Genomic DNA, 23,521 nt, shown 5'->3' on the forward strand with positions numbered 1-23,521 from the left:
GGGGGAGACCCCAGGCAAGCGCATGCATGGCTGTTCTCTGGTGCCCAAAACCTTGGGGAGCAGAAATGCTGTTAATCACGGATGAGGGCAAAGCGGGATCACTGCATGGCCCTGAAATCCCCTGCAGCCCCCTCAGGTTTGGTGGCCTGGAGCACCCACCAGAGGGTTGGGTCAGGCTGCAATCCCCAGCCCAGATCAGAGAGGGGATCTGGGAGCTGCAAATTGCATGGAGAAACAGATTTTCATGCATGGTTGGGGGAAATAATTAAAGAGGAGAGAAGAAAACAAAACAAAACAAAAGGCATAAAGCAGCTCAATAAATTCTGCAGATGCCAACTGCCGCCGCCCTGCCCGCGCTGCTGCCTTTCCCGGGGCTTTTGTTTCTTGCCTCTCTTTCTTCGCTTGCCAAAAATAGCCCGTGGGATTCAGACGTGAGGTAGTGCGTGGGAGGGGAGGAGATGCGACTGCTACCATCCAGCTGTGGCCTTCTCCTGAGCGTCTTTGTTCTCCTCCCTGGCCCTGCCCGGTGCCACAGCGGGCGCAGGTTTCTTCTCCCCGTGGAAAGTTTGAAGGTCATCAATACATTGATTTTTCCCTTGACGTGGGGCCTCTCTTGTCACTCCTCGGGCTGTGGATTTTATGGTGTATGAACTGATTTTTTTTTTTTTTTTCTTCTTTCTGAGTAAAGAAGGGAGAAGGGGATGTGAGCATGATGAGTACGTGGGGCGCATCGGCAGGACTGGCATGGGGGGGGTCACGGATGAGTAGCAGCAGGGGCAAGCATGGTCATCTTGACATGGATTAAAACACACTGAACTCACTGGGAAAAAAGCATTTTTTTTGTTTTATATAAGAAATGAGATTTTGTATTGTTGTTTTCCTCAAAAAACTTGGTTGGTTTCCAAGCAGGGTCTCACCAGCTTGTGCCGCTGAGCATGAGCTGGAGGACAGCCGGCCACATGCTGCATGGCTGTGCACGGTGGCTGCTTGGGTGACAAGCCTGTCGTAGCATCTCTGTGCACTACTTTGGGGTCTGTCTTTCTTTTTATCCCCCTCCCCAGTTAGGCACTGTGTGCCTGGGTGCCAGCCTTGCTCCCTGCCAGCTCCCCCCAGCCCTTTCCGCTGGTTGGGGCAGGGTCCCCATCAGCAGGGTCTCCATCTCTTTCTAGGAGCTGCCTCCATCTCTTCTAGGAGACCAAACCTGTTGCATGCACCCCTGCCTAGGGGGCAAGGGAGATTTCTCCCCCTTTCGATTTGGGCTCGGGGGCACTTGTGCTGTGGAGCGGTGCTGCACTGGGATGCTCAGCAGGAGCAGTCCCCTGCAAACGGGCACCTCCAGGGCATCCCCAGCTGCAGCAGTGTTTTGGGCTGTGCAAGTTAAGCTGTTTGGGGGTTGTTTTTCTGTTTTTTTCACATTGACGGTCATTTGGAGCCAAACTCTGTTGCTTGGAGGATGCTGGTGCTGCCTGTGTTGGAGTCGGGATGTGCAAAGGGGCTGTTTGGGAGCTGGTGTAAGAAAAGGGGCCAAAGAGGCCCCAGATTGAGTGGGAGAGCAGGATGGAGGGTCTCTGGTTAAGGCCTGGATCTGGCCTCATGGGGACCTGGGAGGGGAGATGCTCCTGCCAAAATGAGCCCGTGGAATGCTTCCTCCTTGCTCTTCCTCCCAGTGCAGGCTCTGGGGCGCTCGGGTCCGGATGCAGCTCTGCAATAATTCCCCAAAACACCACTTGTTCCTGAGGCTGGTGTTTCTTTTTTGCTTGCTCTTTTTCCTGCCCCAACCGATGTATTTGGGGAGGGAGAGCAGGGTCCGGCCCTCCTGCCCTCGATCCTCCCGCTTTGGCTGTGGGCTGAGAGTGTGGTGTGCCTCTACCGAAGAGTTAAAAATACCAGCATGCAGGAGAGGTCTTGTCCAAGCGGTAGACCAAAGGAAATCCTGTCACCACGCCTAATCTCCAGAAAAAAACATGCACTAACTAAAAAAAAAAAATAAAAAATAATAATCTCAAACAGACAGGAAGTCACTTATCTACAGCAACCTGCTGGTGCAGCGGAGAGCAGCTGGCTCTCCATAAAGCATCCTTGTTAGCAGAGGGCACGCAGGGCTCGAGGGATGGAAATGCATCTCCTTCCCCTGGGACCAGGCACCCCTCCCTGCTGCAGGTCCGGGTGATGGTGGGAGCAACAGCCCAAGTGCCAGCATCACCATTTGTACCAGTATCCCTGCCAGCATCCAGTAGATCGGAGGGTGGATGGTGCAGCCACGGGCATACTGAGCAAGTCGGGGATGCCCGGAGCGAGCACCGGCTTTGTTTTCATGGCAGAAACAAAGGAAGCAGCACCGAGAGCTAAGAAGCAATTTTTATCCTTCTTTATTTGTTGAAAATGTCAATTAAAAAATTGTTCAAAATAAAAACATGTTAGAAAAGTTGAACTTGCATAAGTAGTTACAGTGAATAAACCTACATGACAAAGATAAACTGGAAGGCAGCTGACACAACATCCATCTAAAGACAGACTCACTGGAACCTATTTACAAAGCACTGTAAACAAAGTAAATATGGAAACATTGCTGTCCATCTGGCATGGCTTCTTTTCCTTTTTATTTTATTTTCTTGTCTTTTTTGGCTTCTAGCTCTTGACAAACGCTTGATCCAAAATGTCCCAGTGTGCCCTTCATCACATCATTACACCTTACATGCATATGTACACAGCACAGGTTTCAACTAAACCAGGGGGCAGCAGGGAAACATTTCTACCCCCTCCTAGGAGCGTAAATGACCCTTGGTTTGCTTCCTTGCACTGGCTGCACGTCAGGAGCCCGGTCCCCAGCCAGCCTTTGGGCCAGCAGCTGGACCAGACAACGCTGGGGTGTCCGGGGTCAGCATCCCAGAAGAGTGGCATGAGCTGCTCAGTCTGCAGCAAATGCTGTTATCCTGGAAAACCATTAACCAGCACAGTAGGGCTTGACTGCTGACCAAACCACCCAACTACATGCCTGGGTGGGGATGCGGGGGGCTGCCATCCATCCGGGACGCTCCAGAGATGGCAAATATAGCCAGAGCAAAAAAGTTTTGTCCTGGAAACAGCTTAGATGTAAAGAGGGTCTCTTTTTACGCTCCTTGTGCTGTTTTAGAGTCTAGCCCTCCCCCAAACACCATTTGCTATGTTCAGGCTAAATTTTAATTGCAAGGAGGGAGTTGTAATTATTGCCTCTATTATGTCCTTCATGACCAACATAACGGTATGACTGTAATGAGCTGTGGTGTGTCTGCACACCCCGGGACCACGCTGCCCTGTGATATCCGTAAGACTTATCATTAACAGAACGTTACTTTTATAATGCTGCTAAGGAAGGAAGGAAAATATCAGTCCTAAACTAGGGTGTAACACCAAGTAAGATTAGGATAGCCAATACATATGCATGTCGCCTGTGTGCTGTGCTCGAGGAGCTGTGCAGGGATCTGAAAGGGTGTTGCACATCCTTGCCCTGGGAGTGTTCCAGCTCTTGTCAAAGCATAAATTGCTTTCCTATCCCAAGAGAAAATTCCTTTTTTCCTAGCAGAAGGCCCCTTTGGGGCGACAGGGGGAGAAGTGGTCGTTGACTATGTTCCCAGCCTTCAGGAAGGGGACATGGAGAGCCTGTCGTGGGCAGAAGAGAGCAGGGAACCAGCACATTTGGGGGTTGTTTTTGTTGTCAAGCAGTGTTTACACTTCATAAAAGAGAAAAGCACGTCCTGCGTGGGGAAGCACAGCAAAACTATAAACTCATACGATACCTGGACACTCAATGTGAAAACAAAGCAGGGGGCAGGAGTTACAGGTCATGCGTAAGGAAAGGGATGGGGGGGCAGAACAGCAGTTACCTGTTGTGCTAATCTTGAGCTGTTAGGAGGCAGTACTGTGCAACACACCTTCCCATGCGCTCCGACAGGTGCTCCAGATCTGACTTCCCCAAGGAGTTCAAATGTCTTCATGTTAATTGCACATTTTAATCAGTATCAAGGCCACACGGGAACCACAGTATTGCTGGGCTCTAGTTCGCTACAGTCAACTAATGGGGAAAAAGAAGGTGGATGGGAAAAGCTTCCCCAGTTGTGATTATCTGAAAAGAGGAGCATGGTGCTTTTTGGTTTCTGCTCAATGCCACCTCAATAATGTTTTCATTCAGTAAATAGGTACCGGTGCTTTTGAAAAGAATGAAAGCATTAAAAAGTGCTTAAGCTTCCTCTAGGAAACTGCTGCCAAACCCTTTGCGAGCAGCAATCATTAGCAGAGTTTATATTTGCTCCCAGTAGCAGGTACGATGAGGTATTAGTTGCTGCAGATGAATTGTGAATCATGGACCGCTTGCTTACTGGTTTAGTTGTGATCGATTGTTTCTGGTTTATTTCCTTATTGGATGAAGAAAAAACTTTTTTTTTTTTCCGCTATGACTTTTTTTTTTTGGTAACAAAATTCCCCAAACCACCAAAATAAGGAGCAAGAAGAGGCAAAGGATCCAGTTCTGCTTCCCAAAAAACACCTGAGGTCACACACCACTGCCAGCAGCTTCTCCCCGAATTCAGGCGATCAGGGATGACTTGCGCCCCATGTCCTCCCTGCCACACTCATCGGTCTGCTTCAGCAGCCTTCTAACCAGCTTCTCCAAGTCCTTCCTGGATTTAAGCTCTTCCTCCAAACACTGTTTCATCCTTTTGTTCTCCTGCGAGGGGAAAAATAATGGAATAAAGATGCAGTTAATGCCCACGCACTCGATGCAATGAGGTACTTGCACGCGCCTGGCTCCCTGGTGGCTCAGAGGTGATGACATCCCATGGACATTTGACAGGCTACTGCCGGCTCCTGAGGATGAACACCATGGGTTACTTGTGGGCTGATCAGCTCAAGCAGACCCTTACTACCTTACAGACCTGCACAGAACTCCCAGTGGCTTTGAGCAGGCAGAAGCATCCTCCTGGAAACCTAATTTTAGCCTGGGTTGGAGGATCCTGTTCTTCTGGGGTGGTCTCTCCCACCTCCGGCTTGGGGCCGGCGGGAGGAGGACGTATTTCCCCTGAGTCTACAAGAACGGGAATCCACCAGACCCAATAAAAGCAACAGTCAAGTCGAAATAGCTTTGAGAGTAGGGGAAAGTCTCATGTTATGACAAAGACCAATTACTCCTTCCCTCCTGCTGGCTCTGGTGCTCAAGGGACTGCATGGTGAGCTGATCCAGGGAGCTAAACCAGAAGAAAACTAATGCTGATTCAGGGAGCTGCAGGATCGCACCAGCATCAGCAAGACTTTCCTGGGTGCTGATCAGTCGAAGACAACAACCTGGCACAGCCAGCACAAACACAAGCACTCAAATTACCTGCTTCAGTTCTTTGACTTCATCTTTCAGTGCATAAACCGTGTCAACAAGGCTCCTGCAAAAAGAAATGCAAAAAAAAAGAAATAAAATGAGCTGGAGTGCAGCAAAACAGCAACAGCATGGGAGCTTTTGTGAGCGAGGCGCTGATGGGGAAGAAGATGCTTCCAGCTTTTGCTTTGAGGGGACTCTGCAAACACAGGCCAGGAGCATTTATAGGCCACCGGTCCAAAACTTGGGGCTCTTTTCTCAAACTCAAGAAAAATACCTTGTTCTTTAAGTTATCAACAAAGGTCTGTGGCTTTGGCTTCCTTGTTTATGCTACTGCAATAAGTAACAATGATTTTAAAACTGGAAATGCCTGAGCATCTTTTGTAAAACGGCCTTGGTTCCTTGAGGTTATGCTGCAAAAAACCAAACATGAAAGGAATGCACTGTCTGGGTTAGAAAAGGAGCGGATCAACGCAGTCACCTAGATGCTGAAGGTATAAAACAGGCTGGGGGCGCTCACAAACAGCATCCCCCGGCTGTCAGGCAGGCTCCCGAGGGGTAGCAGCAGCCCAGTTTGTCAGTAGTTAAAAACAAACAAACAAAAAAAAGCCACTTGTTTGGTTCTGTCTTCCCTGACCCCATTAGCTCCACCCGGATAAGCTCTGGGACTTGAAAAACTGTCTCTGGGGACCCAGCACACAGACTCCCAGAAGGCTTCAGAGCAGCTGGGAAGGCGGCTCTGTTCTTAAAAAGGGACAAAATGCAACTGAAATAGCCCAGTGGTTCTCACCAGGGCTACGGCAGCAGCCGGTGACCCCAGCCCTGCTCCTCTGCAGAGATGCAGAAGGGCAGCGCATTCGTTTTTGATGCCCTTCCCAAAAGCGACATGGGAATCTGCAAGTGGAGAGCAGCCGCGCTTACTTTTCCTCTGTGACGGTCTGGCCGTTGCTTCGCGTTTCCTCTATGATGATTTTCTCTTCCTCGGGAAGAAGGACTTGGGGGATGGAGTCTTTACGGGAGCCTGTGTACAAGAATTACTCATCAGGAAGCAAAAGGGAGACTTTCTCCGATGCCCACGCCGCTCTGGAGACGGCAGCCCTCTGCAAGACGTGGGGGCTTGAGCAGCCGCCGGCTACCTGCCACGGTGAAATACGGGCTTGTACGTGCTGCTACCCTGGAGCTAAAGCAGCAAGTGGAAAGTTTTCACGAGTGCTCGTGGCATCTAAAGCTACATCATGACTTTTAAATGAAATAATTTGATTAGGGGCAAGAGCTCTCAGAAGACACATGGCCTCCCTTTTTCAAATGTACCATTATTTGATAGTTCAGTGATTTAATTTGAAATCTCACCAGCAATGATAAATAGCTACATTTCCAGAGTTGAAGATGTTAGATAGGTTCTTATGAAGCAGCTTGTTCTTAAACACGCAGCTGATTGAGAGATAATATTCATGCTTCCTTTCTAAAGCTATATGCAACCTGAGATTACCATCAGGTTTTCAGTGCTGACAGCCACAGGCACTGACTGGGTTTGCTTAATTCCTAACAAGTGCTGGTGAAATAGCTGTGTCTCATCTGCCCTCCTACCTGCCTCATTCTCTGTGTTTAGAAGAAAAACAATGGCAACTAAACCACTAGGTAGATGAAGCTCCCTTATCTTGAAGATTGAACACCACACAGTTTCCTAGCATGAGTCTCATTGCTGTATGATGCAACCATCTGTTTTTTCCCAGAGGGGTTATCAATGTTGCAGGCAGAGTAAGAACTAAAACGTCTGGTTGTGGGCCCACCTGAGCTGAGAGCTTGCTGGAAGCCTGCCCCGGTACAGTACGCCTCGATCACCTTCAGGATCTGAGCATCTTCTTCCAGCGCAGCCGTACCTGTAAAATATTGTAGGACAACAGCTATCACAAAAAGCAAAGTGCTCTGGCTTCGTCTCTCCCAGCCTTTGCTCCCGAGTCCCTTAAGAGAAGAGCGTGCATTGCTCCCTTGACTGACACCATCTCTGGGGCTTTGCCCAATTCCTTTTTGAGGTCCTTTCTATTTTCTGGCCTTTGCAACATCCCGTGGCATTGAGCACCATGATTAAATGGTAGGAAAATGCACTTCCAGTTGCTCATCTTGGCAAAACTTGAGGGGTGATGCCTGAATTTGGGTGCAGGGAGCAGGGGGAGGCAGCGCAGCCCTGCTCGGAGGGGTCTGGTATAGCCACACCAGAGCACGACTTGGAAACGTGAAATCTTCATTTCCAGCCCTAGCTCAGCGCTGTCTTCTTGAGGGAGACAACAGACCTTCAGGCTGTACACCACAGCAGCTCACCTCCGGTGACCATGGCCTTTCATGCAGAACCCCCGAGGAGAGTCCCAGGTGGACTTCAGGGAGCTGTCGGGACATCGCTCTCTGCAGGTGAACACCCCTGCAGGGATGGGGTCTTTTTTTGTTTCCAGGTCCCCCATGGAAACTGTTTCAGGACCTGCTGGGGTGGCCAGGTGAGGGTTTGCCCCAGCTCTCAGATATATTTTGATGACCGCTGATGTGCAGTTTTACTGCAGCTTTTAACTACTACGAAGTGGTTCCTTGGCTTTGTAGCCAGAACAAGACCAGCCACAACCACATGAACTCGTGTTAGCAATCGCGAGGAGGGTGGTAGCATGCCTGGTAGTTGTAACCGGGAGGGGATCTGTCAGAAGCTGGGGACCAGTGGGCTTCCAGAGGCCTCCCATGCTCAGCAGCACGTAGGCCTGCTCACAACATGAGCATCCTGCCGCATCCTGCCCCGTAAGAAAGGCTGTTCTCAAAGTCCCATGGAGATTGCTGCATACACAGACACCTCCAAAATGAAGAGAAAAATACAACACTTACTTTTCCGAATAACAAACTCTTCATCAGATGGTTTTCTCTCCGTTTTCCTTTTTGGAAGAAACTTCTTCATTGTTTTTGGACTTTTGCTGGAATCCTATAGAGAAACAGACTCTTGTGTTTAACCAGATCCAAAGGCAGCTCAAAGCGTGGAGCAGCGCAGCTGAACGCAGCTCTCCACGTTACACACAACTCGTCAGAGAGCTACGGAGCAGACAACGACAACGGTGGGGAAAATGATGCTTTTTGCCTTTCCCATGCGCTAGCTGCAGCCCACAGCTCCTTGGGACAGCAGTGGGAATGGCACCTGCAGGTCTGCGACGGGACAAGCTCCTTCAGCGAATTCAACCGTCGGCTAAGATCCTTCAGCCAGAGCCTTCAAACACGTTCACAGCACTTTTAGCCTGCTTACCAGCTCTCTGCTCTTTGTTAGAAAAGCCCATAATGTTGTTTATTTCCATGACTCAATTTGATTTCTAATAGAAAACAGTTGGCAAATGACATTGTTTCCAAATGATTTGTTTAAGAGTATAAATCCCCACACACACATACACAGAGAACAAACAAATACGCACAAAGTTAGTGTTTGCTTGGACTCCACAAGTAAGAACCACGAGCGTTTATCTCCTTCACAGAGTTACGAGTCTTGCTGATTGGGGGAGAATTAGTGTATTAGTAGGTTACATGCAGTAGGGATTTTAAGCAGGAGAAGAGGCATGCCAGGAAGTTTTAGTACCACAATACTAAATCCTTCTTCAGAGTTATCTCAAAATGTATTTGCCAGTTGCCACTGACTCTCACAATAACTTACCGAGGCAGCCAGGCAAAATTAGGGTCATGCAAGCACGAGAAGCGTGAACAGAAACAAGCATTCTTTGCCACGATAAGCCAAAGAGATGTATCTACCCTTACCTTTAAGATATAAGACATCCTCTACAATGAATGAATATGCAAAGAAAGAGAAGATGAGTGTGAGAGATTGATGATTTTATTGACCAAGTCCATTAAATCCACAATACTAAAACACATTTAAATGTTAGTCTTGCGATTAATGTGGCACACCCTCCGTACTGGTTTTAGAGCACTGTCAACATGCAAAGGAGCACGGTGTCATGCAAAACTGAAAAAATTACATGTGAAACGCATGGTAAGTGGGCATTAATAGACTCTGAACACATCAGAATAGAGAACATGCCTCCTCGGTTAGTAGTAGGTTTCCATAGATGTTGGTTGTCTAAAACAGTGCTTAAAAATGCAGGATGTGTTGGTGCTAGCTAATGCTGCAGCCGCCCCGTGTGCCCAGGGAGCAGCCTGGGGCTGGCCCCCTGCTCAACACCAGGCCTACAGTCTTCAACCCAAGCCAGCCGGGATGATGGGATGCTCTGCCCACCCTGGTGACAATCTCCCTCTTCTCAAAGAGGACCTCCTCGGAGGGGATTTGCCATCCTCACTGGAGACCTGACAGCGTCTGGCATCAGCGCAGCAGCATCTCCCTGCTCCGCTGGCGGGACGGGGAGCTCCCTGCACACCCCGCGGAGGGTCCCATCCCTGGGATGCTCGGCACAGGGAGCCGCACGGCTCTCCTGCAGGTCTGGCCAGCAAAGTCGTGAATCCCGATGTTATAAACCCTTCACCTAATGCAAAGCAGACCACTTAAAAAAAAAAAAAAAAAAGAAGCAGAAGAAATCATCTGTAAATCTTTTTCACTTTGCTAACCTGAATCCGGACACACCGCTTTACCCACAGCACCTGCTCTGTCATTTCAAATGATTACTGGAAACAGAACAGGAAAAATGACCCAATTTCAATGGAAATAACAAGAGTGCTGTGCGGTGCACAAGCAGGTTCTGGGGTTTCCTGAGCACAGCTAGGTACAAGGAAATGCACAAAACTCCATCCCGGCCGACACGACCAGAAGCCAATTAAGTAACACTGGATGTCTGAAATTCTCTAATCTTTTAATCAAACTCCCCCACTGCCTTCCCTGCAAATCACCTTTGAAATTTGTATTCCTTCATTGTATCTTCATTATAGGAAGGTGACTCGCACCGAGCTGTTAGCATAGTTTATTTTGTGCCCTACTTTAATATAATAAAAAAAACAAACGCAAACCAGTGAAATAGGAGTTCTGCTTAGTGACTGAGCACCCCCGAGGGAGGGACGAGGCAGATGCAGATCTGTTTAGGCCAACAACTTAACTTATTTCACATTTGTCATCTCAGGCTCGTGTCCATGAGTCCCTCCCCTGAGAGGGGAGCTGCCCCACCAAGGCTCGGGCTGGACCGACCGGGTACCAGACTGTGCCTGCCCGGCTCTGCTCCAGCTTGGCTGGGGCTGTTGGCTTTTGGGTTTCCACCAACATGGCCAGCACAGACCTTCCCGTGCAAATCACTTTTTTGGTCCTTCGACACCTTGCACTACCATCCTGTCTGCAGCAGCATCCAGCTGCAGCAGCATCCCCGCCTGCTTGGCCTCCGTGGCAAAAACCTCTCGCCTGGTTTTGACACAGAGTTTAACTCATGCTGTGCACGGCAGGGGACAACTGAGAAACTGCGAAGGACCGTGATATTAATGGTATCACTCAATCTGTGGGTTCGGCCTACCTTGTAAACAAACATCAGCTTTGCACTTTGACGCAGAAAAATTTCTCCTCTAACTCAAGCCTCTTCCTATATTTTAATTCACCACACAAGCAAGAAATGGTTTAAGCTACGCTAGGGATTTGGACCGTGCAAAGATTAAGGGTGGTTTCCAGTCTGCTTCGTTGGTTTTTGAACGATTTAATTCCCAAACTGAAGTGCGTCGGTTTACAAATTTTATGAAGTAAGTGTAAAAAAAATGCCGTGAGGCTACCTAAAATCTCTACCTGGAGCAGCAGACCCACAGCCCCCCCGGCTGCCGGGCTCTCCATCCCTGAAGGGTGAGGAGCTGGGGGGGGTGCGAGCCCCCTCCTCGTCCCTGTCCCCACCGGGAGCCCGGGCAGTGCCGCTCCCAGGGCTGCTGTACCAAGAAAGGCGGCTGACTCAGAACCGGAGTGCTCATTCAGTAAGGGGAACGTTACCCGAGTTAATGGTGAGTAATCCCAAAAGTTTAACGTGAGGTAGGGAAGGAGAGCACTGCAGTTACAGCGGGGGGTGAGAATCGGAGCTGGGTTGTATTTTGGGTTTCCCCACGCCGCCTCCTACCTCCCAGGCTTGGGGCTTCTGCGGGGGAAGCGATCCCTCGGGCTGCTGCCTCCCAGCAGGGTACGGGCGTGTAAAACACTCGGGTGGGCGGCGAAGGAGGGTCGAGCCCTGCGGCCGCTGCAGGGAGCCCCGCTCCAGCCACCAAAACACAGGGTGGAAGACATGAGAAATATCAACAGGCTTTTCCCCCTCTTCCTCCTGGCGCAGCATTGCTGCTCAACCCTGCAGCGCCTGCCCACCTGGGCAGCGCCGAGCCGCTGCTGCGGCTCCTCCCGACGCAGCACGTCCCAGTAGGGAGCCCAGCTCCCACCCACGGCTTGGACCAAGGCAGGAGGAGGAGGAGGAGGGGAGGCAGCTCTAGCATGGCACTAATGGGATGTGCAAGGCTGCGGGACACCCTGCTGTGGGACCAGTCACATCCAGCAGCCAAGGGTGCTGGGTGCAGCAGCTGACAGCAGACATTGGGAATGGGACTGAGCCTGCAAACACACGTGCTTGTGCTTCACTTGTAGCAGAAAGCCAGCTGCAGCGACAGGCTTCCATCGCAGGACTGGGGCAGAGATGTTTCTCTCACCATCCCCATTAGCCTAAGCCTCTGTGCCCTCACTAAGGGGTAAGAACCTGGGCGCCAGCACGAGGGATTGCCATGAGACCACCGTCCTCTGGAGGCACGCGGGACCATTACCTCTTTGTAACTCAGCGCTGCCGACGGCCTGAGTGGAGGAGCAGGACGGAGGCAGCTCAAGCTCCAGGGCTTGAGGATTTTTGGGGGTTCCAGAGGCCCACGGATCTGTCCAGCTGAACTAAATGTCTGAGAAAATAGATAAGAAGCAAATGAAGACCGTTAGCCACCAAGCAATGCAGAGGAGGATGGACAAGAGTTCACTCCTTGAGACATCCAGGTTGCAACAAAAATAAGGGGGGATCCGTGCAAAATGCTACAAGCACGACACAGTTACCAGCAAAACCACAGGACGTGTCTTACTGCCGTACACATTACCTCGGTACCAAGGTGCGTTGCCGAAACAGGGAGATCAGGCAGCGCTGAGGAACCCCGGGCAGCAGGGGGGCTGGGGAGGCGAGACCCTTACCGAGTGAGCGCTCCAGGACTGCGTTTTGGATACGGTATTGCACGTCCCTTTGGTCAACCTTTGCAAGTGGTCAAGCCATTCGTGCAGGTCCTGGCTGGTGCTGCAGGACACAGTGATCCGCTCCGTCATGTTCCCTGTGGCAGAGGGTTGAGTAACCTTCTTTAGCAAGTGGTAGAGACCCAGGAGGAAACACAGGGGGAGCTCAACTCAACTGAGGGGGAGCTCTGCTCCATTTGCACAGCAGCAAACAGCTCCTCAGCTTGCAAAGTTCAGTGGCTGCAGAAGGCCAGTGCAAAGACGTGACTGCCCATCGCGCTCCGGGCACCCAGTGCCAGCCAGCGTGGGAGCAGCACAGAACAGCAAAGGGAACTGGCAGGAATTATTTAAGGTTAAAAGCAATTAAACGCACCATTTCAATGATGAACAGGACCCTGACACCAAATACCACCAGCACAAATAGCTGCACTGCAGCCAAGTCACTGAGCATGACAGCCGTGTATAGCTACACGTAATAAGATAAACTGAAGGGGGAAACTGGGAAGAACATTAGGAAAGCCACCTGATGACCAGAGACATTAATCTGTCAATAAACGAGGTGCTCACAGCTGGATGGGATGGACCCTGGGTGCAGACTGGGCACACACAGCACAGAGCAGGGCTGCTGGGGCCACCACCAGCCCTGGCAGATTTGTCCCGTAAGGAACATTATGGTCTCTGAAAGCAGCCCAGCGGCAGAGTGCTCGAGGGTACTGGGAGGAGGCTCCCTCAGTCAGGAGGGAGATGCTCAGGAGCTCAGACAACGCATGGTAAAAGAGCAAAAAGAAGAGCGTGGAGCGGTGGGTGGGGGGAGGAGGAGGACCAGTGCCTCCAGTGGCAGCTGCTGTTTGGACTGGGAGGATGTCCCCAGGCAGGGGCCACACTGACCTGCGATTTCAAACACGTGGTCGTTCCCTTCGGCATCTTCCAGCTTTGTCAGCGTCATTCCCGTCAAAGGCAGCTTTCCCTAGGAGAATTGAGGAGGAGTCAGTGCCTGCATCTGCTTCCCAGCAGGTGCTGTTCTGCTGGTTTCTGCTGATTCCGTTCTCTTTGGGAAATGCCATTAAAAACTAATTTGTGAAGGCTTCAGACTGCAGGAAGAGTCTCCTTTAATGTATGGATCTAGATTTCCCTGCACAACTGGGTCAAACCCCCAAGAAGAGCCTCCCATTACAACTGAGTCATCCCCAGCTCATCGGCCGCCCTTTTCCCTTCAAGAGGTGCACCCCCTTTTTACAACCACGTCAGGAGGATGAACTTCCCCTGTTTTTTCGGAAAGCCTGACCTGTCCCTCTGTTTTGCGTGCCAAACTGCCTGCTCACCTTTCTCCCGCTGGTGGGTAAAATCTAAAAACCCAGCCAAATCCTTCCCAAACCTTTTCCATCTCCCCCATCATCACCCTTGTGCAGGACGCATGAGACATCGACAGGAGAGCACCGCTTTCCCAGAGGGTACTGGTGCTTTCGACTGGAGCTCCCACCAGCCTGACTGCAGCCATTCCAATGGTAAAACACAAGAAATGCAGTGTTTTGGGGTGTCTCATGGAGTGGAAATTTTGGGGCTCTTTACAGTGGGCTGTATAGTAGTGAAGTATTGCCCAGAGATAGCCCAACCCTGAGAGCTGGCTGGCTGGTGGTGTGGGGCAAAACCCTACAGCTGGGTCAGGACACCTTACACACGCACGCAAAATTCTAGAGAACAGCATGTAGGACAACATGCTGCGAGGGTGGGTTTGGTTTGGGGATTTTTTCTCATTTCACAGCGTTCACACTTACTGAAAGCTGTTTAACCAGTTGGCAGGACGAAGGCACCAAGTGTCCTGGCAGGCACGGTAAAACCAAGCCCTTGGTTCCCAGCCTGGGGCATTTGCATTACAGCAGAGAGGTTTAGGGAAGCAGAGGATTTGAAGTTGATAAAAGCTATCTGATTTCCTTTTTCACACCTAACGCCCTGCAACTTCAAATTAAGCTTGTCTACCTGATAGATGAACCCACTCATCCGTGGGCTTGCAGACAGCATCAGCAAAACGTTTGAAAACAACAAGAAATATCGCTCTTCTTTCTCCTGCGGGGTTAAGAATTTAGGTTAGTCCAGTCTGCAATGCATCACAAGCACCTGCCTCCAGCAATCTGGACCTGCCGCAGCTGGAATCACAGCCTGCGAGAGATCACCCCCAAATCAATTATTTTGGCTTTTTTTTTTTTTTTTCTTTACAGCATCTCATTTCTGTACTAGTTTTTCCTGCCTACATTTTTGTCTGCATCCTGCTAATCCTCTTCCAATCATAATGGTCTGAAGTTGCGTAATGGTCTGAAGTTGCGCCAGGGCAGGTTTAGGTTGGACATTAGGAAAAATTTCTTCACCAATAGGGTTGTCAGGCTCTGGAATGGGCTGCCCAGGGAGGTGGTCGAGTCCCCATCCCCAGAGTTACTTAAAAGAAGGATAGATGAGGTGCTTAGGGACATGGTTTAGTGGTGGGATGGCAGGGTTAGGCTAACAGTTGGACTTGATGATCTTAAAGGGCTTTTCCAACCTAGACGATTCTGTGATTCTATGATTTCAGAGTGCCGCAGAAGACCAAGACTTTACATCCCCCAGCATCTCACGTCCCAAACACGACTCTGGACTCAGACTCTACAGGGCTTTGTTTTACAGGTCTTCCCTTCCCAGGGAAAAGTTGCTACAGCAAGTGAGCAATTCAGCGATAACGGGCCCTTTCCCCCACCAGACATGCAGTATGCATGGCTTTAACAGCGCTGGTGCAGGTCTTGTGGCAAGCCCTGGTGCAATGCTTTAGGACCAGCAGGACCGGAATCCCTCCAGTTATTTCCAAAGTGCAGTCAGCTCTGGAGAGGGACGTCACAGCAGCCACCGCGCTGTGCACAGGACGTGGCAAAATGGTTATGCTAATGTGCATTTTCAAGTCACTCTCATTTCTCAGAGTAAGTCACAGGGGAAAAGGAAGGAAATTCATGTGCTCTACGACACCGAGATGCTTCTTTTGCTTGAAAAGTGTGTCACCAAAAGCCTGAAGCTAAGCCCCTGGAGCGCCACGCGGTGCCTGACTCCAAAGATGTGCACTTTGAGCAGCTCTTGTCCAGGTAAAATTATTTATCAGCATTATTTGTCAGCACTTTGCTGGCCTGGGGTGAGAGAAGCTGCCCAGCGCCTTGCATCACTGATCCCATGAGGGTATTTGGACACAACGCCTTTAGCCAGGAGAAGGACCACCCCACTCACCTCACTTCCCCCGCACTGTACCATAACCTGGGACATGTAGATGATGTTCCCCATCGTTTTTATGTCCTCTCCTTCCCAGCGCTGGATGGATTCAGAAAGGATCTGCAGTTCCAGTTGTTTCCTCTTCCTCAGCTCTTGGCATTGCGACTGGGAATCACAGCAGGGCGCTTCGTTAGCCGAAGGGCAAGCGCAAACCCAGACCATCCTAATGAAGATGGTTTCACCAGCAACGCTCCCACACAGCCATGTGGGCTCAGGGCTGGGCTCATCAAGGGATCGGGAAAGCCTGCTTTGGCTCTATTACACAAAGCTGGTTACAAAAAATCACACCCTAGCAATTTATGAAGTAATGAATATGTTAAAATGTCAAAGAAATTGTGAACTGCACTGAGCAAACTTTTCTTTCCAAACCAGTCCTACCTCTGAGAGTACAGGGTCACATTTTCCAAACCAAGACAGAGTTAAATGTCTCCAATTTTGCTGCTGCTTACAGAGATTTTGCCCATTTTGCCCAAACAGCAGAGTTACGCTTGTAGCAATGCAAAGCCCCCACGAATCAGGTGGGTGGATATTTTCTAACCAAAATTTGCAAACCCAAAAGCAGGACTTGGCACAGTATTTCAGCGGTGCAGTAGAGTAGCACAAAAAGAAGCTTTTGAAGGTGCCGTAACCGAAAAGACCGCACCGATGCTCAGCAGCCAGGGACTGGTCGAGCTCCGCGGAGCAGCTTCCAGCGAGCAGAGGACAACACTGACTGAGCAACGACAGCCCTGCAAATCCAAGCAAGATTTTGCTTTAACTGACCCCTCTGCCAACAGGGAAAATTGCTGCAAAGCCAAACCCGGGCTCAGTTTTCACCAGCTGCTTGTTTTTTTCCAAACCCCTGTTTCTGACAGAGATTTTCCTCCTTCCCAGTTCAGTTTCATACAGACTATCCAGATCTTCAAAGAGAGAGGCTGCATTGGGTCTAGTCTGAAAACACGCTATTTTGAACCTGACTGTGGGGGCTTCCTGTGGATTTACAACCGTCATGCGGTTTGGTGGCTCCCTTGGTGTCCAAATCCAATGTTTCCAGGATGCAAATCCACATAAAATCCACATAAAATCCATCACAACCTGCGCAGATGCAATGTGGTTCTGCGATCCCTGCCCTGTCATTGCTCAGGAGCATCTCTGGTCCCACCATAGGACCACGCGTCCATCGCAAGGGGCACCTCTGCCCCTCCAACCCCAAATCCGCACTGAACCTTCGTAGTCGTAATGCGATTACATTAAATTGCTCAGTGCCCAAGTACACGTTTCAAGTAAAACGGTCCATCACTTACGAGCATTCCTAAAGATTAATGGCACCTTGTAATTTAACTGAATTATTCCCCTATTATCTACTAGAATAAATGGAAAGGGAGCAGAGTTTCTAAGTAAATGTAACATGATAGCCCTTTCCTGTTTTCTATGAACTTTCTCCTCCCCATCTTTTATCTGCACTGCTAAGCACCGAAAACTTGCATCTGCTGTGCTAAGGAAGGAAGTTGGACCACATCTGGAGTGGTTATAGTGAAAGGTATTCAGTGGCTACAAAGCGAGAGAGACTATAGCTTTTTTAATAACCGAAAAAAGCTTTGCTGGGTAAAACCTTTGTGCTGGTGGATGGCTTTTCCCCCTCTTTTTCATCTCACTGCAGTAGGACTTTGAGGGGTGTAGGTAACACGGCTCACAGAAATAGCTTTGTTATCTCCGACTCATCCCTTCGCTGCCACTTGCTCTGTTCCCTGCCGATGGCCACGGCACCCGGTGCCACAAATTACCTGTGCTGTGGTCAAAGCCTGCTGATGCCTGGGGGGGGGCAAAACTCAACAAAACCAAGAGTCACCCAACAGGCTCAGAGGGGTTGAGCCAGACACCCATGTTAACCTTCCACAGCTCACCTGAATGAGCAAGGGGTGGCCTCGTTTCAGGTGGCAAATTATTTAGGGTATGGAGGCAAAAGGAGATGAAAGGGAGCCCGCCACTACCACTACCCACACGTGGCTTTCTGCAGCGGAGGAGAAAGTCAGAGATCCTCCGTTTCTGCTGCTGGGACCATGGAGCCAGCGTGTAACTGCTGAAACATGCAGCCAGAGGGGCAGCTCTAGGCTTGAAACTCGAAATTAAGATTCTTTATAACCCATCTTTTCCATTCCAAAAGACCTTTTTTTCTAATGAGGAGACAAATGTCAGGCTTGAGTCATTCTTTTGTGAAATGCAGCTCTGAAATGGAGTGCTCTATTTTAAGAATTGCCACCTACCACAAGGGACTTGAAGGATGCGATGGCTTTCAAAACCTCTTCGTGATCTGCATGCGCCTCCTAGTGAAGGGAGAGAAAAACCCCTCAGCCCCCAGTAGCAGCACCCACTGCCCCGGCGCACCCAGGGCTGCAGAGCTCACAGGGTGCTGGGGGCCGTGGGGCTCAGGCAGCATGGGCTGCAGGAGGGGGGCAGAATCCCCCAGGTTGTCTTCCTCACCACCCTGTTCAGTGTGACATGGTTTAAAGCAGCTATGCAATTCTTTGATACAGATTTAATGAGTGTAAAATGGCCAGAGCAAGAGCAGATACGATTTTACTTTGCACAAACTTGGCTTGCAAAGAAAATCAATCAGAACAGGCAGAGGTGCAGGGTGGGTCTCTGGTTTCCCCTTGGGGAAGGAAGCTTCCATTGGTATGCAAAGTATTCCAGCCGTTGCCCCATCGGGATGCAGTTTCCATGAGCATCAATGGAAGCTTCACCTCCAGGTTTCAGGGAGGGCACGTCTGAGCAGGGAGGAGGGGAAAAGGGGATGCTGTCCCTCACCTCTGACTGCTGCTGCCTTCTGGTACTCTCCCAGCACCTCCTCCTGGGCATCTAGGGCCCTGCATCATAAGCTCCTCACCATCCAGACGTCATGCCAAGCAAACCCCAAGGTGTCGAGGCTGTGATGGAGCTGTCCCTGTGGCTGTTGGCAGCTGCCTGGGATCGCTCACCTCTGAACCCAGGACAAGCGCTGCCCTGAACATGCCTGCCCCCTCTCCAGCTGCCCAGCAGTGCAGGGAATGCTATGGTGTACATCCACACTGCATACATCTATACTGCATACATCCGTACTCTTCCCCCAGCACCGCAGCTTAAGCCTCAACCCTACTGATTCATGCAACAAAAACTCCCACGCTCAGCTTAGAAACCGAGAGAAACAGCTGATGTGTGCGTCCCCAAATCCACTGCTGACCCCAGAGAGCATCCTGCAAAGAGCAGGCTGGCTCTGTGAGGGCACGGTGACTGCCGCCAAGCTCAGCTCAGTCCCTGCAGCTCAGCCAAGCCAGGTGAGAGTGGGACAGCTCAGGGCTGTCCTCTGCCTGCACTGCAGGCTCCTATGCCCTCTCCTATGCAGAAAAACCCTCGGCTCAAGCACGGAGGTTTTAAGCCTCTGGCTGGGACGTGGATTCGAATGATCACGGCTAAGCGTGCTGAGTAATTAACTGGTAAGTAATACTGGAAGAGGGAAAAAGCAAACCCAGCTAAAAATAGACTGTTACTTCTGTTTTCTTCACCTCCCTGCACCACCCCTGAGGTTTGCATCCCCGCAGCTGGAGTGCACCAGAGTAGCAGAGCTCCAACCAGAAGAGATCTTTACAGTCCCCGGGAGGGGGGAGAAATGTCCTCGGGCAGATCTGCCACCTGCCGAGGAAGGCCCTGTCCCCCCTCGCTGCTCCCAGGCACTGGCTCCTCCGCCCCCGTGTCGGTGCCGGCTGCCAGATCGATGCCTGCCTGTGCAGCTCTGCCTCCACCCAGGAGCAGAAGCCTCCGGCGAGGGGTGGGGATGTGCCTGCAAGCCGCAGGAGCGAGCAGCCGGGGATAGGAATCTCATAAAATGATAATAAAAACACTGATTTATTACCCGCTGTGCAAATACCAGCTGTAGCCTGACCCTGAAGTCAGCTTTTACTTGTTCTGGAAATGGCCCGTCTTTGAGGAGGGGCTGGGGTGAAGAGCAGGGAATGCCTTCCCACAACATCCCCCAGGCTCCCCCGCTTTCCCACTTTTAATCTGAAAGGTAGGTAACGTCCCACGGAGGTGGAACACCTCCTTGGAGGGGTGGTAAGTGGTGCTCAAATACCAATTAGCAATGTGGTGCTCAAATACCGGTGGGCAGAGGTACCTCCTGCAGCTCGGGGTGGGGGCAGCTCTTGCAGCATCAAGGGGCACAGCCTGCCCAGCAGCCCCACACCCCACCTACCTCCATGTGCCGCTCCAGCTCCTGCAGCAGTGTCACATATTTATCCAGCCTCAGGAAGGGTTTGCTGAGGCTCGTGGTTAAGATGAGGATGCCTGGGTTGGCCGCACCCTGGCTCTCCATGAACTTCTCCAGCTCATCACTATAAATAGAGATGACAACAAGAAGGGGGGCTTGCCATGCTCTCCTGATGGCCAGGGCTCTGCTCCAAACGGTGCCTTTTTAAAGGCAGCCCAGCCTCCCCTCCAAGCACCCCCTGCCAGCATCCTGGCAGGGCAGGCAGGGAGCTGCCAGCCTCCAGCCAAGCAAGGTCCCGGCTCCCCGGGGGTGCAGGGGAGGATGCTGCGTGGTGGCGGGTGTTGGTGGGCACAGCCCCCCGGGGAACAGTGGTGCTAGCAGCTGGTCCCCCAGCACAGCGAGGTGGCATGGGGCCAGCATGCCTGGTGGACAGCGGGGGCTGCAGAGGTGCTGGAGGATGCTGCAGCAACACGCCAGGGCCCTGCTGGGAGCCAGGACGCTGCTGTGAGCTCGTACATAGCTCTGGAAAACACGGCTTGCGTGTGTCAGCACATTTGCCAAAGCTGATTCTTTGATTGATTTAAGAAAAGGGGTCAGACTGAGGAACCACATGAATAAGTCATTTACAGGAGCCAGGCTTTTTGTTAAGCTGAATTAAAGCTGGATTTCAGCAGGTAAGTAAATATATTGTGAGTTCCCCTTACAGAATGGGAAGACTTAAACAGTCTGGCCGGGGTCCTGGCTTTCCCATCACTGCAGGGAGGACAGCTAAGCCGCATTAGGGATGACACCGTTGCAGCCTTTTGGCTTGGCGTGCTCTTTAGCATGACATTATACAAACTCAAGTGTCTACTCAGGCAGGACACATTGAAGGAAGATGTTATTACTGCAATCTACCAATGACCTTGCAAATCAACCATGTGGTTGAACAGCAGCTCTATTATTAAACGGGGTAGTTCTGGGTGACTTGATGACCACCCTCCTTTTGCAGTGATGTGCCCCACACCGTAGTGCCACAGGAGAACATGGTCCCATCTGCCGGAGCGTGAGCACTTCAGCAGCGGGTCTGAAACAGCATCTGGGTCCTTTAGCAAGTTACAATCACAGGAGATGCTGCTGCAAGGGCTGAGGTTGCTTCTGTTTTATCCAAGGTAAGAGTCCTCTATGTGCAGACAGGACCCATGAGACCAGCTCTGAAGGTGAGCAGCACAAGCTGTGTCCGTGCTGGAGCTGAGAGGCTACGTGGAAGAGCCCAAAGCCCCAGCAATTTTCCCAGCAGCAGGATCCCATGTTATCCCCCTTGCTCTATTGTCAAAATACAGGTCTAAAGCCATGCCAGGCCGAGTATGAATAATAAAAGTAACTTTTTAAAGGAGGGATTTCAGTCTGCATCTCCTCCATCACTCACCTGTGCTGCGTGAGGACGTTGACTGCAGACGGGTGGTTAGCACAGTACGTCAGGTACAGGGACCTGAACTGGGGCATCAGGTTCATGAAACAGCCTCCCACGCGCTGCTGGTTCTCGGGGAGCCTACGGACACCAACACACCAGCCACAACGTTAGGCCTCTTGATCTGCACCCTGCAGCTACAGCACCCTCCGGTGTCTGCCCAGGAGCCACCAGCTGCATGGGGACATTCCCAGGGCACCCCGTAACTGCAGCCCCAAGCAAAATACCCATGCCTGCCACTTGGGAAGGAAGAAGAAGATGGTCCTCATACGGGACCGGCTTTCTGTGGCGCAGGCAGTGAGTATCACAACCCGGTGTCAGCCTGGGACGGGGTATGACCCCGCCTGTCCTGTCCCACCAGCAGAGCTGCAGCTGAGATGCCGCAGCCCACGGCAGCTGATGAGGATGCGCTGGAAAGCACTGGGTGCAATGGTGGTCCTGCTGTCTGGGCTGCTCACGAATACGAGAGAGGAGACGGGAGAGAGAGAGGGAAGCCGCAGCCTGGATACATTTCCAATGTAGTCTTTTCCCCATCTCTTTTCAGCCCTTCCAAAGGAGAGGCTAGGCTAAGGCTGAACATGTGTGGCACCCTCCCTGTGGGAAATTATTACCTCTAATAACTTGCTGTTTGCTCCTTGACAATCCCCACCTTCATGCCTGCCAGATCTCCCACCCTGCATGTGTCTGCATCTTTGGTCTAGTGACACTTTCACGTCAGGTCTAGCGACACTCTCATGTTTCAGCAGATGCCTTAACAGTAGAAATGTCAGGGTGCCTTCTATCTTCCCTCCCGCGAAAGCACTACCTGCTGCCTTTCTTCAGTCCTGGTATTTTCTTCTATATTTAACAAGTCTAAGACAGCAGCCAGGAGAAACATTAATGAACATGTCTTTCTATTATTTTTATCTGCAGTTTAATAGCTTAACACCTTCAGCGCTATGGCATGGGCTTACTTTGCAACTTCCTCCAAGGCTTGGTTCAGTGTTTGCTGAAATGCAGAGATTTCTTCCACGTTTCCCAGCAATGACGCGATGTCCACGGCGCTGAGCCTAGAAGAGTCAAATCGCTGATTAGCCTCAAAGAGATGTTGCCCTCAGGAGCACCCCCATGGCATCTGTAAGCTGTCCTTCCAAAAAGACCCAAGCATTTCTCCTTCCCCAGGTACACCATCAGACACGGGAAAACACAAAATCCATGATCTGTGAGCTGCATACCACAGCCTCCTGGAGAAGATGTCTGCTGTCAAGGATTATCTTAATTGGATTTTAATCACTTAATCACGCTAATCTTCTCAGATGTTTAGCTGTCTAATAGACACAGACAGATGGGATTTCAGCCAGGGGTGGGGAGGGAGGTGTGTGCACAGACACAGAGACAGCTTTGTCTTCAGGGACTCATGCTGCAGGTTTCCCTATGGGAGGAGGGTCCTACAGAGCAGCCCCTCAGGTAGGGCTTGCTTTGTTCCTGGAGTGAGGTTGGATTTTTTTCTAGCCAAAACTAATGTACCTGCTTCTGTCATCCTCAGAGCAATCCTCAGAGTCACCCTCGTACCACCCTCATTTAAGGCATTTGCTTAATGCCAAGGGCGAGAGCATGAGAAATTTTCACAGCTGAATACATCCGACGTGAAAAAAGGGGGAAGGAAGGCGAGATTTAAATACAAAGGCCTTAAGACACCACTCTCCCATCTCTCCAGACTGGGCAATGTCTAAATGCCTGCCCTCCGCCCGTGATGCCCTGGGGGGGCCCGGTCCTCCCGCAGCATGTTCAGCCGGAGGGACCCTGGCCCCAAACACAGCCGCCCGGACGGGGCCACCAAGCTGACACCGTTCGGAAGAGACGACCGTAAAGCTGAAGCAATAAGCAGGAGGTGAAGGTATGCAGGGTGACACCATGGATAGGACTCTGCCGAGAGGCACCAGCGCGCTGCCCGTCCCTGCCCGGGAGGGGACAGGACGGCGGGTGCTGCCTCTGGCATCGCACTCGCCAGCACAGATGGAAAACACATCGGCTGATTTCCACAGGGAAGCGCTGACGAAGTCCCCCAGTCTCCCC

General features: G+C 51.1%; 1 protein-coding gene across 2 annotated transcripts in view; it reads right to left on the reverse strand.

Annotated features, from left to right (window-relative positions):
• Positions 1 to 4,434: 4,434 nt before the first annotated feature.
• The window catches only part of ARHGEF6 (Rac/Cdc42 guanine nucleotide exchange factor 6), a 43,188-nt gene continuing 24,101 nt past the window's right edge, over positions 4,435 to 23,521 (reverse strand). For both annotated transcript variants that reach the window (XM_009643286.2, XM_035898726.1), the window contains 15 exons: positions 22,420 to 22,515; positions 21,425 to 21,547; positions 20,002 to 20,140; positions 18,038 to 18,097; positions 15,753 to 15,899; positions 14,490 to 14,576; positions 13,401 to 13,479; positions 12,477 to 12,610; positions 12,071 to 12,196; positions 9,113 to 9,133; positions 8,204 to 8,297; positions 7,132 to 7,221; positions 6,263 to 6,362; positions 5,354 to 5,408; positions 4,435 to 4,702 (listed from right to left, as the gene is read on the reverse strand). In XM_009643286.2, the coding sequence (XP_009641581.1) occupies positions 4,562 to 4,702; positions 5,354 to 5,408; positions 6,263 to 6,362; positions 7,132 to 7,221; positions 8,204 to 8,297; positions 9,113 to 9,133; positions 12,071 to 12,196; positions 12,477 to 12,610; positions 13,401 to 13,479; positions 14,490 to 14,576; positions 15,753 to 15,899; positions 18,038 to 18,097; positions 20,002 to 20,140; positions 21,425 to 21,547; positions 22,420 to 22,515 (1,492 nt within the window). In that variant the 3' untranslated portion in view covers positions 4,435 to 4,561. The remainder of the gene's footprint in view (positions 4,703 to 5,353; positions 5,409 to 6,262; positions 6,363 to 7,131; positions 7,222 to 8,203; positions 8,298 to 9,112; positions 9,134 to 12,070; positions 12,197 to 12,476; positions 12,611 to 13,400; positions 13,480 to 14,489; positions 14,577 to 15,752; positions 15,900 to 18,037; positions 18,098 to 20,001; positions 20,141 to 21,424; positions 21,548 to 22,419; positions 22,516 to 23,521) is intronic.

The sequence above is a fragment of the Egretta garzetta genome, unplaced genomic scaffold (genome assembly GCF_000687185.1).
Source record: "Egretta garzetta isolate BGI_Z169 unplaced genomic scaffold, ASM68718v1 scaffold220, whole genome shotgun sequence".
In the NCBI taxonomy this organism is placed as follows: Eukaryota; Metazoa; Chordata; class Aves; order Pelecaniformes; family Ardeidae; genus Egretta; species Egretta garzetta.